General features: G+C 42.8%; 1 protein-coding gene across 1 annotated transcript in view; it reads right to left on the bottom strand.

The window, feature by feature from the left end:
- Positions 1 to 19,931, bottom strand: part of LOC122794370 (large neutral amino acids transporter small subunit 2-like) — a 724,393-nt gene that overhangs the window by 640,949 nt on the left and 63,513 nt on the right. The window contains exon 3 of the mRNA XM_044062706.1: positions 19,428 to 19,579. Within this exon, the coding sequence (XP_043918641.1) occupies positions 19,428 to 19,579 (152 nt within the window). The remainder of the gene's footprint in view (positions 1 to 19,427; positions 19,580 to 19,931) is intronic.

The following is a 19,931-nucleotide window of genomic DNA, read 5'->3' as shown; positions in this document are numbered from 1 at the left end:
CTGATCAGTAAAAAAAACAGTTCCCTATACTAATCTGGTATGTCCAAGGGTCAGTTTCAAAGTTACTCTCCAGTCCAGCTGGTGAATCTGGGAATTTTGAGGCAATGTTACAATTGCCTTATGTACACCGACAACTCTCTCCTCCTTCCAACAAACTCTAATACATGTGAGAGATGCAGTTACACAGTCAAACTGGAGGCAGAGCTCTCTCAACCCAAGACTGGCAGTCAGTCAGTCAGGAGGAAAAGGTAACAAGCCACACCACAAATCCAGTCTCACACAGACCTATTGCATCTGCATACCCAACACATAAACACACAAAAACATACTCGGAGGCTCTAAATAAAAATCTGCCTAAACAGCAAAGACCTCCTAAGCAGATATCCAAGCAACAGCCACCCCTCAACAACACCCACAAATCACATATCTCACAAAATCAGTATGCCTCACAGTCACAGCCCAGAAGGCCAAACCCACCAAATACACTTGTTATAGGGGACTCTATTGTCTGGCACACTGACGTCCCACTCACCAGACTGAACAAGGAGAAGGTCACTGTAAGCTGCCTGTCGGGTGCCAGGATCCACCACATAACGCAAGTACTCAGGTCACTCCAAAGCAAGTACAAGTATGACTCAGTCATTGTCCATGCTGGTGTGAATGACCTGAGACGTACCTCCCTGGACTACATGAAGAGACACACAGAGGTGCTCTCCAACCATGTAGCCCAGGCTGGTATGTCCCTGACCTTGAGTAGCATCTTGCCCTCACCAAGAATGATGCCACAGTATAAAGACAGAATTATCAGTTTCAACAATTGGCTAAAGTATTGGTGTCATTCAAAGGGGATCCAGTGTCTGTCAGCCTGGGATGACATGCTCAACAAGCCACGTTGCTTCGCTAGGGACGGATTTGCACCTGTCACCCTTAGGCTTTCGTATACTGGCCAAGGCTCTTGCCACCCCCATAGTGCCTTTTTAGGCAAGGCTCAAAGGACAAACCCACCTCCATAGACAACCCAAAGATAAAAAAACTAAAGGTAATGCTACTCAATGCCAGAAGTCTAAATCTCAAGATGCACGCACTCGAGACTCTCCTCAGTATGGAGAAAATCGATGTCTGTGCAGTAACAGAAACCTGGTTCAAGGCTCCTGAGAGCACCCCAGCACTACCAGGTTATAACTCATACCATGCATTTCGACCCCAAAACTTGGACCGAAGCACAAAAGGAGGGGGAGTATCTATATTCATCAAAGATACCTACACCTACAGGTTAGTGGCACTGCACGAAGCATCGGAAACCATCCATGTGCAACTAACAGCGGGCAAAACTGCCTTTCAGTTTGTAGCCCACTACAGAACACCCTCCCTATTACAGGATCCCCACTTGGCATTCCTGAGAACACTGGAGAATATGAAGGTCTTTCCAAACACTATGTTATTGGGTGACTTCAACTACCCAAATATTGACTGGGAAAACTACTCAAACCCAAACACCCTCGCCCAACAGTTCCTTGAATTTATAAACTCTAACGCAATGGAACAACTGGTCACCACTCCCACAAGAGGGAACAACATATTGGACCTGGTCATCACCAACATGGGGACGTTCCACACCAGAGATAAACCCCTAATTGGTAAGATCAGACCATAAACAAATTTCCCTGGACATCCATATCCCGTCTCCACCCCCAGCCAAGGAAATCACTGTAAAGAATTTCTCCAAAGCCAACTTTGCACTTCTCAAGACTGAGGTGGAATCCTTCAAAGCCCCTGGGCCAGAGGATAATACAGCCCAATCTGCAAAATCCTTTACAAATGCATTCTATGAGCACCTGCAGGAAGGCATGGATCGTGCTATCCCAAATAAAACCAAGACTCACTCCTCCAGAAACAGGAGACCGGTCTGGTGGACCCCGGCCATAAATAAGCTATACAACAGAAGGAGGAAGCTACTACATGACAGAGCAAAATCCCAAAAAGGGAAGGCATCTCTGATCAGTATTAGCAAGAAACTTCGATCCCTCATAAAATCATCAAAGGCCAGTTTCGAAAGAAAAATTGCCCTACACACAAAAGATAATCACAAGGCCTTCTTTAGTTATGTCAGAAACATGGGTGGAAACTCCCAGATATGCTCTGAATTGTTGCATAATGGTACAAAATATACCGAACCTACAGACATAGCCAACATCCTGGCAGACAGATTCAGCGCAAACTCCCCCCCCCCCAAAGGAGCAAACACCTATCCCAACGGAATGTAACCTCCCTGACATTACAGATGCACAGGTGAAAGCTGCCCTCTCCAAAGCAAAAAACACAGCATCTATGGGACCGGATGGTGTCCCAGGCTGTGTCTTACACGAGCTCCAAGAAGAACTGAACCCCCACATTAAGTCCCTTTTCAAACTTAGCCTTACTACACGATATGTACCCAAAGAATGGCGTACAGCTACAGTGGTCCCACTCCACAAAGGTGGTGCCACAACAGACCCCGGAAACTATCGCCCCATAAGCCTGACTAGTCTGGTCTATAAAGCTATGGAGCGTATTATCATGGAACTCATAAACAAAGACATTGGGAGCCTCCAGACAGACACTGGACCCTATCCAATTCGGCTTTGTTAAGGGCAGATCTTGCCTCTTAAACCTAGTTGATTTCTTTGAAACAGTTACCAAAGCCATAGATGAGGGCAAGGTAGTCCACACAGCCTACCTGGACCTCGCAAAAGCCTTCGACACAATACCCCACTCGGGCATCATAAATAAGCTTACCAGCTTAAATATCAACCCCTATATCACAAGATAGGTTGCAAACTGGCTCAGAGATAGAACCCACATGGTCAGAATCGTAGGTGCCATGTCCGAATCCAAACCAGTTACAAGTGGCGTCCCACAGGGCTCAGTTCTGGGACCTCACTTGTTGGGTATATACTTCTCTGAGGTTCAGGCTAACACGGGGGGATTATGGCTGACAAAGTTCACAGATGACTGCAAACTGGGGGCCATAATCGAATCTCCAGCTGACACAAGCATCCTCCAAAAGGGTCTCACAGATGGATACTTGGTGCCAGAGCCACGGCCTCAAGCTAAATGCTAAAAAGTGCAGTGTCATCCCCTTTGGGAAAAACAAGGTGCCCACAAATTACCACATAGGTGGTAATCCACTAAGTACGGAAGAAGTAATTAGAGATTTGGGGACCAACGTAGATAGTAATCTCTCCTTTGATAATCACGTTGCCAAAGTGGTTAGAAAGACCTTCTATATAGCCCATCTTATCATGAAAGGGTTCGCATCTAGATCAAGAGAGGTCATTGTGCCCCTCTACTCATCAGGCCCATAACTGAATACAGTGCCCTTTTTGGGATGTACCTTACCCGACACCTGCAGCAACTGGAGAGACCCCAAAAGTACCTCACCAAGAGGATCATGGGCTACAAACAGATGTCCTATGCAGCTCGACTAAAGAAACTCCAGCTCTACTCAGTTGCTTACCCGCCTACTCAGAGGCGATCTATGCCTGACGTACAAAGCCATGTCAAACCCAGAATTAATGGACATGCTCCACCTCAAAAAATCCAAGTCCCTTAGAGCTACATGCTCCAGGGACCTAAACCTCAGCACAAAAATAAATAGGACATGCTGGAGGGACAGATTCATTTCCCAGAGGCTCCCCTCACTCTGGAATAGAATCCCAATTCATGTTAGACATAGCCCCTCGCTGACCATCTTCAAGCGAAATTTGGACGCGTGGATGGGAAATCGCAAGTTCACCCCTGGGATCTCTCCTGTGTCCCTGCTAGACAGAGGCACAGTAAACTAATCTTAAAAGGGTACCTTCTGTGACCTACTTTACAGAGGCACAGTAGGCTAATCTAATAGGGAGGCGGAAGCCAAATACACTCCGGCTAGGCTTATAAATGCCCTAGGGCAGATAGCCTAGTATCTACCTATGAACCTATGAATTGTCTTTTCTGGGTACCAGGAAAAGTCGAGTAGAAACCTTGTCCCTTTTCCTCTTCTGGTACCAGTTCAATAGCCCCAATGCTTAAGAGAGAAAGTACTTGGTATTGGGCCTCTGCCCACTGATTTAGGGGTAGGTCCGGCCACCCACTTGGTGTTGGCAAAGTGTGGAAGTGAAATCTGCATCCCTGGGACACTATACTTAAAACCCACATGTCCTGGGTAATGAGTTCCCAGTTCTTTGCATGAAGAGCAATCTTCCCCCCCAAAGGGGCAGTCAGTTGATAAGTGCTTGGAAATTTTAAACGGAAGTCATTGAGACAGGTTTACCATAGGGGGAGACTTATTACTCCCAGATTTGGAAGTGGAGGCCCCCCCCCCCCCCACTGCTTAGCCCTGTGTGTCTCCTGAGACTGAAACCTGGGGCTTTTTCTGTGTCTGGCTTGAGAAGACATGGAAGGGGCTGGAAAGGACCAATTCTTAGAGGGCCAGTGCCTACGAGGCTGAACGTGTAAGAAATCTAACAGTTTGCATAGATTTAGCTTTAGCCCCCATCTTTTTAAGAACTTCCTTAGCCTTGTTGCCAAACAGGCGGTCCTGATTTAAAGGAGCATCCACCAATTTAGCTTTAACATGATCAGGCATACATTGCTCCTTTAGCAAAGCATGCCTTCTGAGCACAGACCCAGTAACAGCAACCCTGCAAGAGGCCTCTAATGAATCAAAACCACATTGCAAAGTATGGTTTTCCAACTTGTTCAGCAGAATGCATTAAATCCTGTAATTCTTTATTTTTCACACAGTCAGGAATCAACATTATCTTCTGTTTAAGCAATCCAATAACATGTTGCTGATACTTTAACATATGAAACTGGCAGTTTAAAGTCCTAATGGCCAAGGATGCAGAAGTGTAAACCTTCTTACTCCATCTATCCAGCGCCCTGGAGTCTCTATCAGAAGGTGTAGGATTTTTAGCAGTAGAAGCCTTAATGCCCTTGGGCCCCTGTGAAATAGTCTCCGGATCCGCAATATGATTTTTAAAAAGGAACTTGCGTGACTCAGGGACTCTGTAGTATCTGTCATGTTTTCTGGGAGCAGGAGGCAAGGAATCAAGGGCCAAACTAAATTCCAAAAAAGCATCATCAACAATGTCTAGTACAGGTGGAACAGCTAAAGGCCTATGCTGAGGTAGCAGTAAGAAATCCCCAAGCCTTTTTCTTTCTGAATCAGAAAAATCTTGGCTTTCCCAGTAGAAATGTTCCCTTAGAGTACGCAAGGTTTCCCCAAAAGAAAAATCCTCTGGAGGGGAAGCAGAAGGAATGAAGTCCTCTACATCAGTAGATAAGGGCAAATCCAGATCATCAGAAGAATCAGAAAAAACAGAATCCTGGTCAGAAGATTCATAAACCGCTTCAGTCCTAGGCCTCTTAAAAAGGGGGGGGGGGCTGGCTACCCCTGATTAGAGTTATTAAATCTTCAGCTATTCTTATCATTTGTTTTTTAGGCATAGAGGCCTGAGCATGTGTCCTGGGCGTCGTTTTTTTTAGGCATGGTTTGAGATTTAGGCCTAAGTGAAGAAGGAAGCGTCTGTTTAATACGCAAGTCCGTAGGCCTGAATACACCCTCAGAAGCTGGCGCCTGCACAGCGGCTTCGGACCCATCCAAGGTAGAGACATCCGCAGGTTCCATAGTTGAAACATCTCGCGGCATACCGGACTCTGAATGGGTCTCAGTAGAGGCCTGCGAATCGGAAGTAGTGGGTATCAGGGGCTGCAAAAGCACCTCACCGACTACCGGCAAACTGGTGACTGGCTTAGGAGAAGTGTCATCGGCAGTTTTGGACCTCGGCAGCCTGTCTCTGTCTTTATCTTTGCATTTTTTCAGAATCCCGGTAGTCAGATGGCTAACCAACAACATTTCTGGATAATTAAACCAAGAACAGAAATATTTAGAGGCGAAAATATACAGACGACGGATAGTGCACTGAATAAATAAAGCACAAAACCGACAGCAAGGTACGTCATGGTCAGGGCCTAGGCAAGGAATACAGTACGAATGAAAATCTTTATGAGGTATTTGCTTTCCACAAGTAATGCAGTTATTAATTTTTACTGACATCGGTAAGGAGCAAGAAAAAGTTTCCCCAACGGAGTACTTAGCTTTAGTTGAAGACTTCGGTTCTGAAACTCGAAAACGAAAATTTCAGGAGTCGGCCGACTGGCATGTATGAACTGCTTCTGCTTTGGGCACCGCACGGCAAGAAAGACTGATGTAATGGCATCGGCTGCATGTTTTATACCCCTGACAACCTGACGTCATGGAAGAAGGGACAGCAACCAATGCAGGACCAATACTTTGTTAATCAGGCCGACTAAGGGCTACCTGCAAGCAGATAACCCAAATGTAATGACTGCAAAAGTGAAACACGAAGAACATCTAGGGGGTAGGTGTAGACTTAACTGTAATAAGCCAATTGCTTAAAATGTAGCAATCAGCTTTTTATAGTGAAGTGCTTGAGGGGGGTGGGGCACTGGTTCACAGTACCAGCTCAGTTTGCCGATTAAACCCAGCTACACTTCTGGTTGATGGGTAGAGAAGATAGAGGCAATGAACCATCCTTGGGTCACAACAATCATGATGTGAAGTGTCAGATGGAGAGTAGTAATTAGGGCAACAGAGCAAGAAAGAACTTTGGGATGTTGAACACTGCATAACAGTCTAGCAACAGCATAATAAGAAGGCTATGACAGCAGTGAACAGCTGAAGTAGAACCTCAGTAATTCAGACTCAAAAAGCAAAGTAATAAAGCCACATGCCCTAGTAGGCCATGATCAGGCCGCACTTAAAATTAATTAGTGCAGTCTTTGAGCTCATATAAGAAGAGGGACATCAGGTTTCTGGGAGGGGGTTCCAGAGAAAGAAAAGTACAGTTGTGTACACTTACCATAAATGTAGATGTTCAAGTGTATTCATTGTTGCAGTCATTACATTTGGGTTATCCTGCTGGCAGGTTGTCCTCAGTCGGCCTGAATTCCAAATATCCTGGGTCCTGCGTCGGCTACTGTCACATCTTCCCTGACGTCAGGTCGTCAGGGGTATAAAAGATGCAGCCTACGCCATTTTATTCAGTTTTTTTTGCCCCAGATGTCAGGTGCCCCCAAAAGGGTAGGCTAAATTTATGTAAATAAAACATAAATGCACCAGAAATAAGCTTTACCTTCATCTATAAGCAAATACACCATCTAGGTTGTATAGATTAAAGAAGTAAAGATAAGTTCCAGCAAAAATAAGTGGGATGACGGTTGGGTAACCTGGACTGCAACAGTGAAAACACTCGAACATCTACATTTATGGTAAGTGTACACAACTGTACTATGTTCTTCATGTTTCACTGTTGTAGTCATTATATTTGGGTTGAGTCCCAAAGTTATGGTTGGGGCGGGGGGGGGGGGCTTGGGGGCTGGAGCTAAACAGCATTAGGAGCGGCTACGAGGCCCTGCAGAACTGCAGTGGCAAAGCCTGCCCTGAATTTAGAGTAAAGAGGCAGATTGTAATGTTTTGTAAAGGTATGCACTGAACTCCAAATGGCAGCCTCTAAAATGTCTTTGGTTGGTACCCCCCTGAGAAAGGCTGCAGAAGTGGCTGCAGCTCTGGTTGAATGTGGCCTAATGGCCTTAGGAACTGGTTTGCCATGCTGCGAGTAGCAGAAACGAATGCAGTGACTTATCCCCTTTGAAATAGTCTGCTTGGAGATAGCCTTTCCTTGTGATGCTGTGGCATATGCCACTAGTAATTGTTCTGTCTTTCTGAAAACTTTAGTTTTGTCCAAGTAGAATCTAAGTTGTCCGTGTACGTCCAAAGAATGCAGAATTTTCTCCCCCTTGTTCTGTGGATTCGGGTAAAAGGTTGGCAAATGAATAGTTTGGTTAAGGGCTACACTGGATACCACCTTAGGCATAAATGTAGGGTTTGTTCTCAGAGAGACCCTGTCTGGATAAAAAATGATAAAGGGTTCCACGGCCATGAGAGCCTGTAACTCTGAAACTTGTCTTGCAAAAGTTATTGCTAAGAGCAGAGTTGATTTCCAAGATAAGAATTTTATATCTGCAGTAGCAGCTGGCTCAAAAGGAGGTAAGGTGAGTTTTTCTAAGACATAATTGAGGTCTCATGCAGGTATTGGCATTTTCCTTGGAGGCCTTAAGTTTTTGGCTCCTCTGAGGTACTGCCATAATAAAGGATGAGAAAAGAGTGGTGGCTCTGTATTGTAATGAGCCGAAATGGCAGAGGCATGGATTTTAATTGATGAGAAAGATAGGCCTTTGTACTGCAAAATCTGAGGAATATTTGGGACAGCTGTATCAGTTCCTTGAGCTTGGTTCCAAGCGCAAAATCTCTTCCATTTCCCAGCATAGAATTTTCTAGTACTAGGCCTTCTGGCTTCTAAAATGACATCCATCACAGCTTTACTGAGAGGTGTGGTTTGTATGGCTACATTATCCGCCATGCTGCCAGGTTTAGGGTCCCGAGTTGGCTGCAGAATCTGATTGTTTTGCTGGGACAGTAGATGAGGTATTTGAGGTAAGGTCCAGGCTGGGCATTGGGACAAGATCCTTAAGATCGGATACCAGTACTGGCGTGGCCAGTCTGGGGCAATCATAATCATTTTTGGTTTCTCCTGCCTGACTTTTAGGAGTACCTTGGGGAGGTGAGGTAGTGGAGGAAAGGCATATACTGATAGGTTTGTCCAGTTGAAAGATAAGGCATCCACTTTCCAAGCTGGTTAAAAGATAAGGCATCCACTTTCCAAGCTGGTCTGTGATAAGTCCTTGTGCAGAATCTTTTTAGTTGATTGTTTTGAGGGGAGGCAAATAGATCTATGCCCGGGCGTCACCATTTCTTTGTTATCATGCTGAAGACTTGTGGATCCAGGTGCCACTCATGGGGATCCATAAGGTTTCTGCTTAGTTCGTCTGCCAGAGTGTTTTCCTTTCCTGGCAGGAATTGTGCCTGTAGATGAACTTGGTAAGTCAATGCTGTGTCCCATAAAGCCATGGCTAGTCTGCACAGGGGATGAGTGCCCCCCCTGTTTATGTACCACATGACCGTGGTGTTGTCTGTCTTTATCAGTAGTAGTCCCGGATGAAGTAGGTCCTTGAAGGCTGTCAGGGCATTTTGAACACCTAGCATCTCTTTTTGATTGATATGCAGATGCTTTTGGTTTGTGAACCAGGTGCTCTGAATGCCTTTTTCTGCCATGTGTGCCCCCCAGGCATAATCTGATGCATCCATTGTTAGTCTCTGCCTGGCTGGGGGTAGCGAGAATGGCTGTCCCTTGTGTTGGTGACAAGCCTTTGCCCACCATTGAAACTCCTGTTGCAGGCAGGGAATTAGAGTAATCATTGTTTCCAGACTGTGGCAATGTTGCGTCCAAACACTTTTTAGGTACCACTGAATTTTCCTCATATGCAGTCTTGCATATGGAATTAGTACGATGCAGGATGCCATGAAGCCCAAAACCTGCAGAATTTTTCTTGCAGATAATTGGGCCTTTATTGCCATTTCCTTGAAATAGGTAGTCAGTTGCCTTTGTTTGTCTGGAGTGAGATAATCCATCTGGGCAGTTGCATTTAAGCTTGCACCCAGGAATATTATCTCTTGAGAGGGTACTAGATTTGATTTCTTTTTGTTGACTGTGTACCCTAGGCATGTTAAAAGTCTTATCACAAACGTCAGATGCTGTAGTAGAATGTCCTTGTTCTCTGCTTGTATGAGGCAGTCATCCAAGTAAAGATATATTTGTATTCCTCTTTGTCTGCAGTAAGCAATTACTGGTGCCAGGCACTTTGTGAAGACCCTGGGTGTAGTAGACAAGCCAAAGGGCAGTGCAGAGAATTGGTAATGCTTTGAGCCAGCCTTAAATCTGAGGAATCTTCTTCATGTCTGTCTGATAGGTCTAAAGTCACTAGGCAAGCCTTGCTGCCCAGCATGGACAGAAGTTGCTGTAAGGTCAACATCTTGAATTTTGGTATAGCCAGGAAAGTGTTTAGATAGGTCCAGTATTGCTTGGTCCTTCCTGGGTACCAAGAACAGTCGAGTAAAATCCTTGTCCCTGCTCTTGCTGAGGCACTTGTTGAATAGCCCTCATGTCCATGAGAGCTGTGACTTGTTTTTGAGCCTCTGCCCATTGATTTTTTGGCAGGTCTGGCCAACCGTTTGCCCTTGGTAGGGTATGGAAATGAAACTTGTAGCCTTGAGACACTATGTCTAGAACCGATTTGTCCTGGGTTATAATGTGCCAATTCTGAGAAAAAAGCGCTAGTTTTCCCACTAAGGGTGCTGCCAGAAGATAAGTGCTTGGTGCAGTCAGGGGGAAGTCATTGGGACTGTTTCCTGTATGATTGTGATTTGTCCTCTCCACCTTTGGAGGTACAGGCACTCCACTGCTTAGACCTGTAGGATCCTTGCGACTGTGATCTGCCTCTAGTGCGTCTGGATCTACCCCTTTGAGGTCTGTCTGAGACTGGAAAGGACCAATTCTTTGTAGGCCAGTGTCTGCTAAATCTAGGTGGCTGTAAATCCTTGACCGTTTGCATAGATTTAGCTTTGTCTTCCATTTTCTTTAACACCTCTTCTGCCTTAACACCAAACAAGGTATCATGTTGTAAAGGAGCATCTAATAATTTTGCTTTAACATGGTTAGGCAGATTTTGTTCTTTTAAACAAGCATGCCTCCTAATGACAGAACCCTAACAGCGGCCCTGCAGGAGGCCTCCAGAGAATCAAAACCACATTGCAAAGTATGCTTTCCAACTTGTTCAGTTGTATGCAATAAATCCTGTATTTCTTTGGTTTTCTGCACATTCAGAATTTGCCATAATTTTCTGTTTAAGCAATGTCATGATATATTGCTGATATTTGAGCATATGAAACTGGCAATATACGGCCCTTATAGCCAAAGTAGCAGATGTGTAAATCTTTTTTCCCCATCTATCCAGTGCCCTAGAATCCCTATCAGAAGGGGTAGAGTTGTTTTGCAGTAGAAGCCTTGACCCCTTTTGGATCCTTGGACCATGAGAAATAGTTTCTGGGTCTGCAGTAGGGTTTTTGAAAAGGAATTTATGAGAGTCAGGAAGCCTGTAGTATCTGTCCGGCTTAATAGGAGCTGGAGGTAAAGAGTCAGGGGTCAGACTGGACTCCGAGAACACATAGTCTACAATGTCCAACACAGGTGGAATAGCTAGAGGCCTGTGTTGAGGAAGTAAAAGGAAGTCTGAGCCTTTTCTTAGATTCTGAAAAATCTTGGCTCTCCCAGTGGAAGTGCTCCCTCATGGTATGTAAGGTTTCCCCAAAAGAGTAGTCCTCAGGAGGAGAAGCTGATGGAATTGATTCTTCAGTATCAGAATCCTCATGGGGGGAGAGAATATTCCTGATCAGAAGAGGAATCAGAAGAAATGGAAACCTGATCTTAAGATTCATAGTCTGTTTCTTGCCTAGGCCTCTTATCAGGAGGAGGATGGGAATCTCTGATCAAGGTAATTAAGTCTTCGGACATTTTGAGCATCTGTTTTTTTGGGCATGGAGGCCTGTCCTTGTTGCTGGTGAACTTGCTTCTTTGTCTTTAAAGGTGCTTTAGTCTTTGAAGTCGGTTTAATATATATAATTGTTTAGGTCTGAATACACCCTCAGAAGACGATGCCTGTTCAGCGGCTCCGGAACCATCTGAGGGAATAATCTCCGAGGCTCCAATACCTTGAGTTTCCTGTGGCCTGGCCGACTCCACGTGGGAGTCGGTAGCTGCCTGTGACTCTAAAGTAGCAGGCGTCAGGGGCTGCGAAAGCACCTCATTGAGAACCGGCGACCTGCTTAGGAGAAGCTTCGTTGGTTTTGGACCTCAGTTGCCTGTCTTTTTCTTTGCGTTTTTTGTGAACTCCGGTAGTCTGATGGCTATCCAATGACATTGTATAATTAAATCTTCACCCAAAATAGCTTAATGCAAAATCGTACCGACGCTTAATAGTGCGTTGGTTAAATCTAGCACAAAACCGACAACTAGCAACGTCGTGGTCAGGGCCTAGGCAAGGAATAAAGTAAGAACGAAAGTCCTTATGAGGCATTTGCTTCCCACAAGAAATACAATTAACTTTTTCTGACATTGGTCTGGAGCAAGAAAAAAAAGTTTCCCCAACGGGGTACTTAGCTTTTAATGAAGACTTCGTATCTGAAACTCGAACACGGAAATCTCAGGAGTCGGCTGACCGGCACTTGCGAACTGCTTCTGCTTCGGGCACCGTGCAGCAAGAAAGACTGAATAAAATGACGTCGGCTGCATCTTTTATACCCCTGATGACCTGACGTCAGGGAAGAGGTGACAGCAGCCAACGCAGGACCCAGGACTTTGGAATTCAGGCCAACTGAGGGCAACCTGCCAGCAGGATAACCTAAATGTAATGACTGCAACAGTGAAATACGAAGAACATCAGTAGAACCATCTGTGGGAAAAAGATTAGTGGGTATGACCACAGATTAGAAGAGCTGAAGTTCTTCTCAGCAGAGACTACAAGGGGCAAAGGGGATGCGATACAGGTATACAGCATCATCAGGGAGGTGTGAAAAGGTCATCTTAAACACTAGACAACCCCCTGGGTACACATGTTGACAACCTGTGGTGAGGCCTGGGTACACATGTTGACAACCTGTGTTGAGACCTGGGTACACATGTTGACAACAATCTCCATTTGACCATCATGTAGCGGCAGTGGTCAGAAAAGCCTTTTACTTGGTTCATCTCATAAGTAAAGGAATTGCATCCAGAACAAACGAAGGTTATTATCTCTCTGTAGCCATCCCTCATCAGGCCAATACTTTAGTACAATGCCCAGTTTGGTATGTACCTCTCCAAACACCTGCACCAGCTGGAAAGGCCACAGAAATACCCACAAAGAGAATCCATGGCCTCCAACACCTGTCCTATGTGGACAAGCTCAAATCACTATCACTCTACTTGGTACCATACAGATTGCTCAGAGGTGATCTGTGTCTCACCTACAAGGCAAATCTCGGACCCTGCCCTACTAGAGATGCTCCATATTAAGTCTAACTCCTCGCGCATTACCTGGTGGAAAGACCTAAATCTAATATGAATCACTAACAAAACCTGCTGGAGAGACAGGTTGGTCTCCCAGAGGCTGCCCCATCTCTGGAATGGACTCCCCATACACGAATATGTTGCTGACCCTCTTCAACCACAACCTTGATGAGTGGATGAAAAACCACAGATTTTTCCCAGGGTTCCACCTGTGTCCCTCATTGATAAGGGTGACAGGTGTTGACTGAGGTTTCCTTTTGGGGGATAAACTCTTGGCTAGGGTTGTAAGGGCCCCAGAACCATTAGCCTAGTAACCTCCTGTGAACATGATGAAGAGAAGCCACATGAAATGCAATGACTAACAACTTCTTGGACCTGTACAAGTACTTTTTCAAAAATATGATACTGAACTCATGGAATGAGCTAGTTGGATCAGTGGTGGAGACATGGTTGAAAGTCAAGCAAGACGTATGACCCAGGTAAAAAACGATGAGAGAACTTGGTGAAGACAGGCATACCTCTCAAATTCTTACTGCAGGAAATTTGGACAAAGCCTGAGAAAACGGGGGGACAAAGGTCCAAAATGGGGACATATTTTAAATATTGCTCTTATAAGCTTAGAAAGTTGCTAGAGTAATAGGTTTTGTATTAACATACATTTTCTGAAGGATTTGAAGTCAAACTCAAATGTATGTCATTTAGTGACTTCAATCTTCAGATCATACCAGTGATTTGCTTAAAAAAAAACTCACAAATTTTATGAGGAATAGACCAAAAATAAGAGGCAAAAATCTGGACAGTTGAGATATGTGAGTGCAAACTAGATTGGAACAGAAAAAAAAAAACTTAAAAAGCAAAATAGGTCAAGTGTCTCCTTCTACTATGAAATAGATGCAGTAGAATGCAACCAAAAAATGGACGGCCAAAAAGATGTTCTAAAAGAAAAATATTTTGGTAAATAAAATCTTGTATGCTGTCACATTTAATCATGCCGGTTTTATTTGTCCACTACTAGGGAATTTGCAAGCAATGAAATATTATGGTTTCTTGCTTTTTAAACACCTTACAATAAGGAACAATATAAATAAAACTGAATGGAGAATACGTATGACAAACTCCAATCTAATTTGCTGTCAGAACTGGAGTAGTTTAACAAATGTTGTGAATGGCTGGTTACATACATACTAGTATGTAGACGTTGGAAGTGCAGGAGACAAAATATTGTGAAAATCAAATAAAGGCAAATCTTAACATTATATATAATTAAAATATATCAAAAGTTGGAAATTGCAAGGATTGAGGAAATAAACAGAAAATAATGGCTTGCATGAAAATATTAAACATGTTCTAATGCTTTTCCATGGAAAGAAATCGCAGTGCACTGCAAAGATTTCATTAAGAATTCCATTTAAAATGTGGCCCATGAGAGGGTGGCTGCCAGTACTAACAAACAAGAGGAGGGAAGTATATGCCATTACAGTGGCCATATGGGAAAATAACTGCAGTTACACAAAATCTTTTGTTTTGTTAGTAAAATGTAACATTGAATAAGGAGTGGCACAGTGAATAGAATTGTTGCCACACATCAAAGGATTCTCTGGTTCGATTCTTGGTTGCATGACCTCTCTGTGTTCGCATGCGTTTCCTCCGAGTTGCTCTGGTTTCCTCCCACATTCCAAAGACATGCACTAGGTGGATTGGACACTCTAAATTGACCGAAGGTATGAGTGTACGTGAAATTGTGTGGTATAGAAGAACAGCTGAAGCAGAGCTAGCCACCTGCCAACCTTGGCTCTAGATGATTATCAATCACTGAGATAACACCCTCATCCCATGTGCAAAAGTGGGAAAGGGGTTATACATAGATAGAAGGACTGAATAAGGATCTACTGGCTCACCTTTTCTGCCCAGTACCCAATCTGATGAACAAGGTCTGATCCTTCTTCGCCACCAATTTATTTCTACCAGTATGCATTCAGTTTCAAGAAGTAGTTTGAAGGTCTGTTTGCTGAGCTGCCAATCTATGAAAGATTTCAAGTCAGCAGTTCAACAAATGGATGTTCATTTACTGAGTTGTACAGCAACAGGATTGCCAAATCAAGTGTTCCCCTTTTTTGTTGTAGTTCTGCAAACTCTGAGTTAGTCTATTTAATTCCATAGGTGCAAAAAGTTAACTTCCCCCAATAATGCACAAGACCTGTTTTATTAAGTGTTTCTATTTACTTAAATTTGTTGAATTAGAGTGAAAATTCAAAGGATTTCTTGTCTTTAAACAGAACCTACCACTCATAAAAAAATGCATAGTCTCTCTTCCGCAAACAATTTTTAAGTCTTGTATTGGCAAGGTAAATCCATTAGGCACAAGTTTCTTTTTAGGGGTGAGCTACGAGCACGGTCAGGTAAAATGACTTGTTCAGAGTCACAGTAGGCAAATGGTGACTGAAATAATCAAATTCAGAACTACACAATGAAGGTAAATGGATGCTCATAGCTTTCATCTTTTTTGCTAAACTGCTACAGTCCTCCCAGTCTTGAATTCCTCCTCTGTTTTTTTGAAACTGAAGACACTTAGGAAGGCTGTTTCATTCACACACCACTGTTTTCATGAAAGAAAAAAATGCTTTGTAGCTTCCTAAGATAGTCTGCTTTCATCACACCATAGCCTCTTGTTTTCAAACAACTCCTTTGAAGAAACAGGATATATTGTTTGTCTTTCCTTTGGTACTTAATGTTTGCATTACATCTGCCACCTGCCCCCCCCCCCCCCCAAGACTCCACAATAAGCTATTCTAGTATCTCTATACAGCTTCTGATGCAGACTTTGCAACACTTCTATAGCCCTCTAAACTGTCAATGTCCTGTTTGCATGGATGCAAGAATAAGGTCAACAAAACTGTACACAGTACTTTGCATTGCTCAATACCAGCTGTGTATTAGGAAAGAATAGTTCTTGTTTTAGCTGGTGAAACATTTTACATGTGCTTCTGAAGGAAGCAAAAAGAAAGAAAAGTTGCTGGGATACAATCACCTTTAGGTCATTTAATAGGAATATGCCATGCACTGCACAATTTTCACTGCTGTTGTAACTTCCCTTCCTGTTGTGTACCCTTTCTAAAACTGTAGCTCAGTTCTTTAGTGCCCTTTACTTTGGTGTCTCCCAGGTCAAAGTACATACATATAAAACTTTATACTTAAAATATATGAATCAAAACAAGTACCATACATACTTGAGCATACATTTTTATATCTGTATCAATATAAATGCAGCAATGCTTATAGATGCACCATCATTGGTTCATAGTTTTTTTTGTACTGTCTAGATTCTAAGTGTAACTTTTTAATACTGCTCATGCGGATTTTTTCACTATGCAGATAGATGTGTTGAGTTGAACTCTGCACTTGATTTTGATGAAGTCTACACTTTTAGATGGAACCACTTAATCTCATTGCATTACTGAATAAAAGTTGCTTTACTGAGGTATACAGATTGCCAGCTCTTCATTTTACTGCATTTTTTGTGGTAACTGCCCTTTGTGCTGACTTGTGGAATTCCTTATTTATAATGCAGCAGCACAGAATGCTTTACATTTTATACTTTTTTCTTGTTCATAAAGGAGAAGAATAAATGAGATATGTAAAAGTTGTTCAAAGTGGTATTTGGCTAAGCAAAGAAAATGGATTGTACACTACAGAGGAGCATAAAAAGTTGAGAAGACAGAAGCTGCAGGAGTTTTAGTTCAGCTTACAGGGGGGTGCCTAAAGTAACTGCAAGTGGCTATATTTTTAGGAAGCTTATTATTTTCTCTCTCTAAAAGCCAAGGTTCACCAGTTCCCCAGTTATGTTTGTCCACCACTATACCTTATTTCACTGCCCTGCGGTCCTCAGCAGATTCTCCACTCAGAATGTTGCACTCACACTCATCTCAAACACTGCGGCCATTTCAGAACCAGCCAGGCAATAAAGAACATCAAATTAAGTCTTGTTACTAGAAATGTATGAAGAGAACGGAATAAGGTCTGTGTTGTAGTTATTAGATTACGGAACACCATTTTCTTAAACTTTAGAGAAATTATGCATTACCCGTCTCCTAAAATTGAAATTAAGAAACTCTGCTAAACTACGTACACAGGTCTAAGAAGTCTAAAATATAAGGCACAACAACCTTGCTGAGCTATGAAAAGTCAGTCTGAACCTGGTCACATAACACTAATCCAAGTCCTATAGAAGAAATATGGAACAGATAGTTATTGGATTTGTTGATGCTTGCCTGTGGAACCATCCTGTGAGATCTAATATTTATTTTGAGGGACAGTCTTCTTGTAGCAAGCTAGTCAGAGAACTTGGATATCTACAGTTGTTTTTTTTTTTTCTATTTGCATCCAAACTATGTTACTTGCATTTTCTTTCTATTTGCATCTAAGCTATGTTACTTCCATTTCTTTTACTTTTGTACAGCAACCTACATATATTTTACTTTTTATTTTCACTATATTTGATATTTAAGCAAATTTAACTTTCCCTTTAAGCTCTTGCATTTATTACAAACATATTTATGCACTACTGTTACCGGAGAAGAGGGTAACCATTGTTTATACTGTAGGGTAGCAAACTGTAGGACACAAGCCTTTGGGACCATTTTGGCAGACTACAACTGAGGGATATTAACTGACGACATAAGAGCCGACAGCCTTCCCTGGGATAAACGTATTTGCGAAAATAACACTTGTGTGAAAGGTACTTAATGCGGAAAAAGGGTATACTTGAAAACATTGGTTCACTGACAGACTGGTGAGGCTCTAAGTGATGGGTGCGCCCATTCAGTTTGGGTGTGGAGGTTGGAAGACCATACAAAGTACAGAAGTGCATATCCCTTTATGCCCTTGGAACACAGTTATATTCTGTGGATTAATCATTGACACGAGACTTTTGTGCACTTTCTTGTTATCACTTCCTTTATGAAGATGATGGTGCCACTTCATCCTTCACTGATGTGGTAGTGGTACAATGTCTGTCACATTTGGTGGTTGTAATGGTACTGTAGTCCTTCACAAATACCATACATTTACATTTAGTGAAGGATGGAAACAGGAAATCAACTCTGGGCTATTCTCATAAACCATTAAGAATCAAGCCTACAAAATGCACTAAGTATAGTCTGCCTGAGGCATGCCCACCTCCATGATGGCAGCATACTGTGATTTGCATTCTGTGAATAAGTACAAAAAGTTGAGGAGTAAAAAAGCTCATGACTTCATAACTTCTGCATAAAAATCAACTAAAACTTGAAAGACATACTATATAACCAAATGATAACAAATCAATTCAATTACTCCAGGAGCATTTAAGAGCTAATCAATGAGCCTGGTATATTTTTCAAAGGAAAGATGGAGAAATGAAGTTTGCATTCAGCTTCCCTCATAGTTACTCAAAAAAAGTTTCATATACCACCATTAAAGTCTCTTGACAAGCCAATGGCAATTTAGTACAATGTCGCCCTCCATGCAATGGTACATTGAGAAATTACACAGTTTTCTATCATTATGTTGAGTCACAGGCAATCGAGTCTACCTGTGTGATTCTTGCATCTCGAACTTTGGAATGTCAAACACCAACATTAATGACTGTCCAACCTTGCCCCCTTCTGGACCCATGGTAACACTTGTTCTTGGGTCTAGAGCAGTAGGGAATTTTGATGTTTGTGTCGGGTACGCCGGAATTCAGCATCCCAACTTTTGCAGAAGTGCGTCGACCATATGAAGACTCAACATAATGACTGTAAAGCAATTACACACATTTCACAGTGCTTGCATTATAAAAATGCACAAAAACTAACTGTCTAGAAACACAAAGGCAAATGATAAAAAATGAAAGTCATTATCCCACAGTGAGACACAGTACCACTTTCAGTTATCACACAAGTGTAGCTTAAATCATGGACTAGAAACATCCATCATGTTTACAAAAGCAGGAATGACACCTATCCATGTTTACAAAAGCAGGAATGACACCTATCCATGTGTGTCAAAGACGACAGAAGAATTCCAAGTGTGACATTAGTGATTTTCTTTCCTTCTTTTCAGATTCATTAGAATCATGGTTTTTGTAGATTTTGCCACTGTAAGGATCCTCCTATATGTGCTCATAAGTATTGGCAGTAGAATGTCTCAGTTTGGTGCCCCCATTTTCAACATCCAGACTGCGACCCACAGATAGAAACACTCCAACACATTTAAGTATACTACGTTTCTAGCATATTCTTGAATATTGTCACAGCTTGTAATGAAACCATATTTAACACATTATTCTGACCTTTAAGCAAAGTGCAGTTTACATAAAGTAATGATACAGTTCTATAAACAAAGGAAAATGTTACTTACAGAGGCAGATGGCAGCAAGGAGTCGAAGGCCAGATTCTGGTGCAAGGCATGTTGGGAAGAGGGGCTGCAGGACGTAGTTGGAAAACGTCAAGGCAATGACCGCCTGGTTGGTAGGGTAGATGACAAGCACAGCAATCCAGAGTCGTAGGAAGCTGAGAGACAGGAAAATAGATGGTGCTCAAAGTTACAGTGCAGACCATTATTACAGTGAGTTGCAGAGCTTCAAAGAAGTTTTCCACAGAAGTGTTTCCCATGGCGAAATCTGTCCCCAAACATCTTTTCCCACTACTAGGGCCTGGGATTAAATAAGCAGAAAGACCAAGTTACTGCTTCACACTAAAAAGGTAACCCCAAATGCTTTGTTTAGCCTCCTGTACCATCAGTCCCTCCTTTTCAGCAGTATTAAGTACAAACTAGGGAACATCTAAAATGTACTTCACTTGATGAAAAAAACAGGAGAGCTTCGGCACAAATTTATGCCAGTAAGGGTACTGTATTTTGTGA

Source organism: Protopterus annectens, chromosome 2.part1 (assembly GCF_019279795.1).
Source record: "Protopterus annectens isolate FY-2018-M chromosome 2.part1, PAN1.0, whole genome shotgun sequence".
Taxonomy (NCBI): domain Eukaryota; kingdom Metazoa; phylum Chordata; order Ceratodontiformes; family Protopteridae; genus Protopterus; species Protopterus annectens.
Note: the sequence above shows the minus strand (reverse complement) of the source record. Positions and strands in the feature narration are given on the sequence as shown.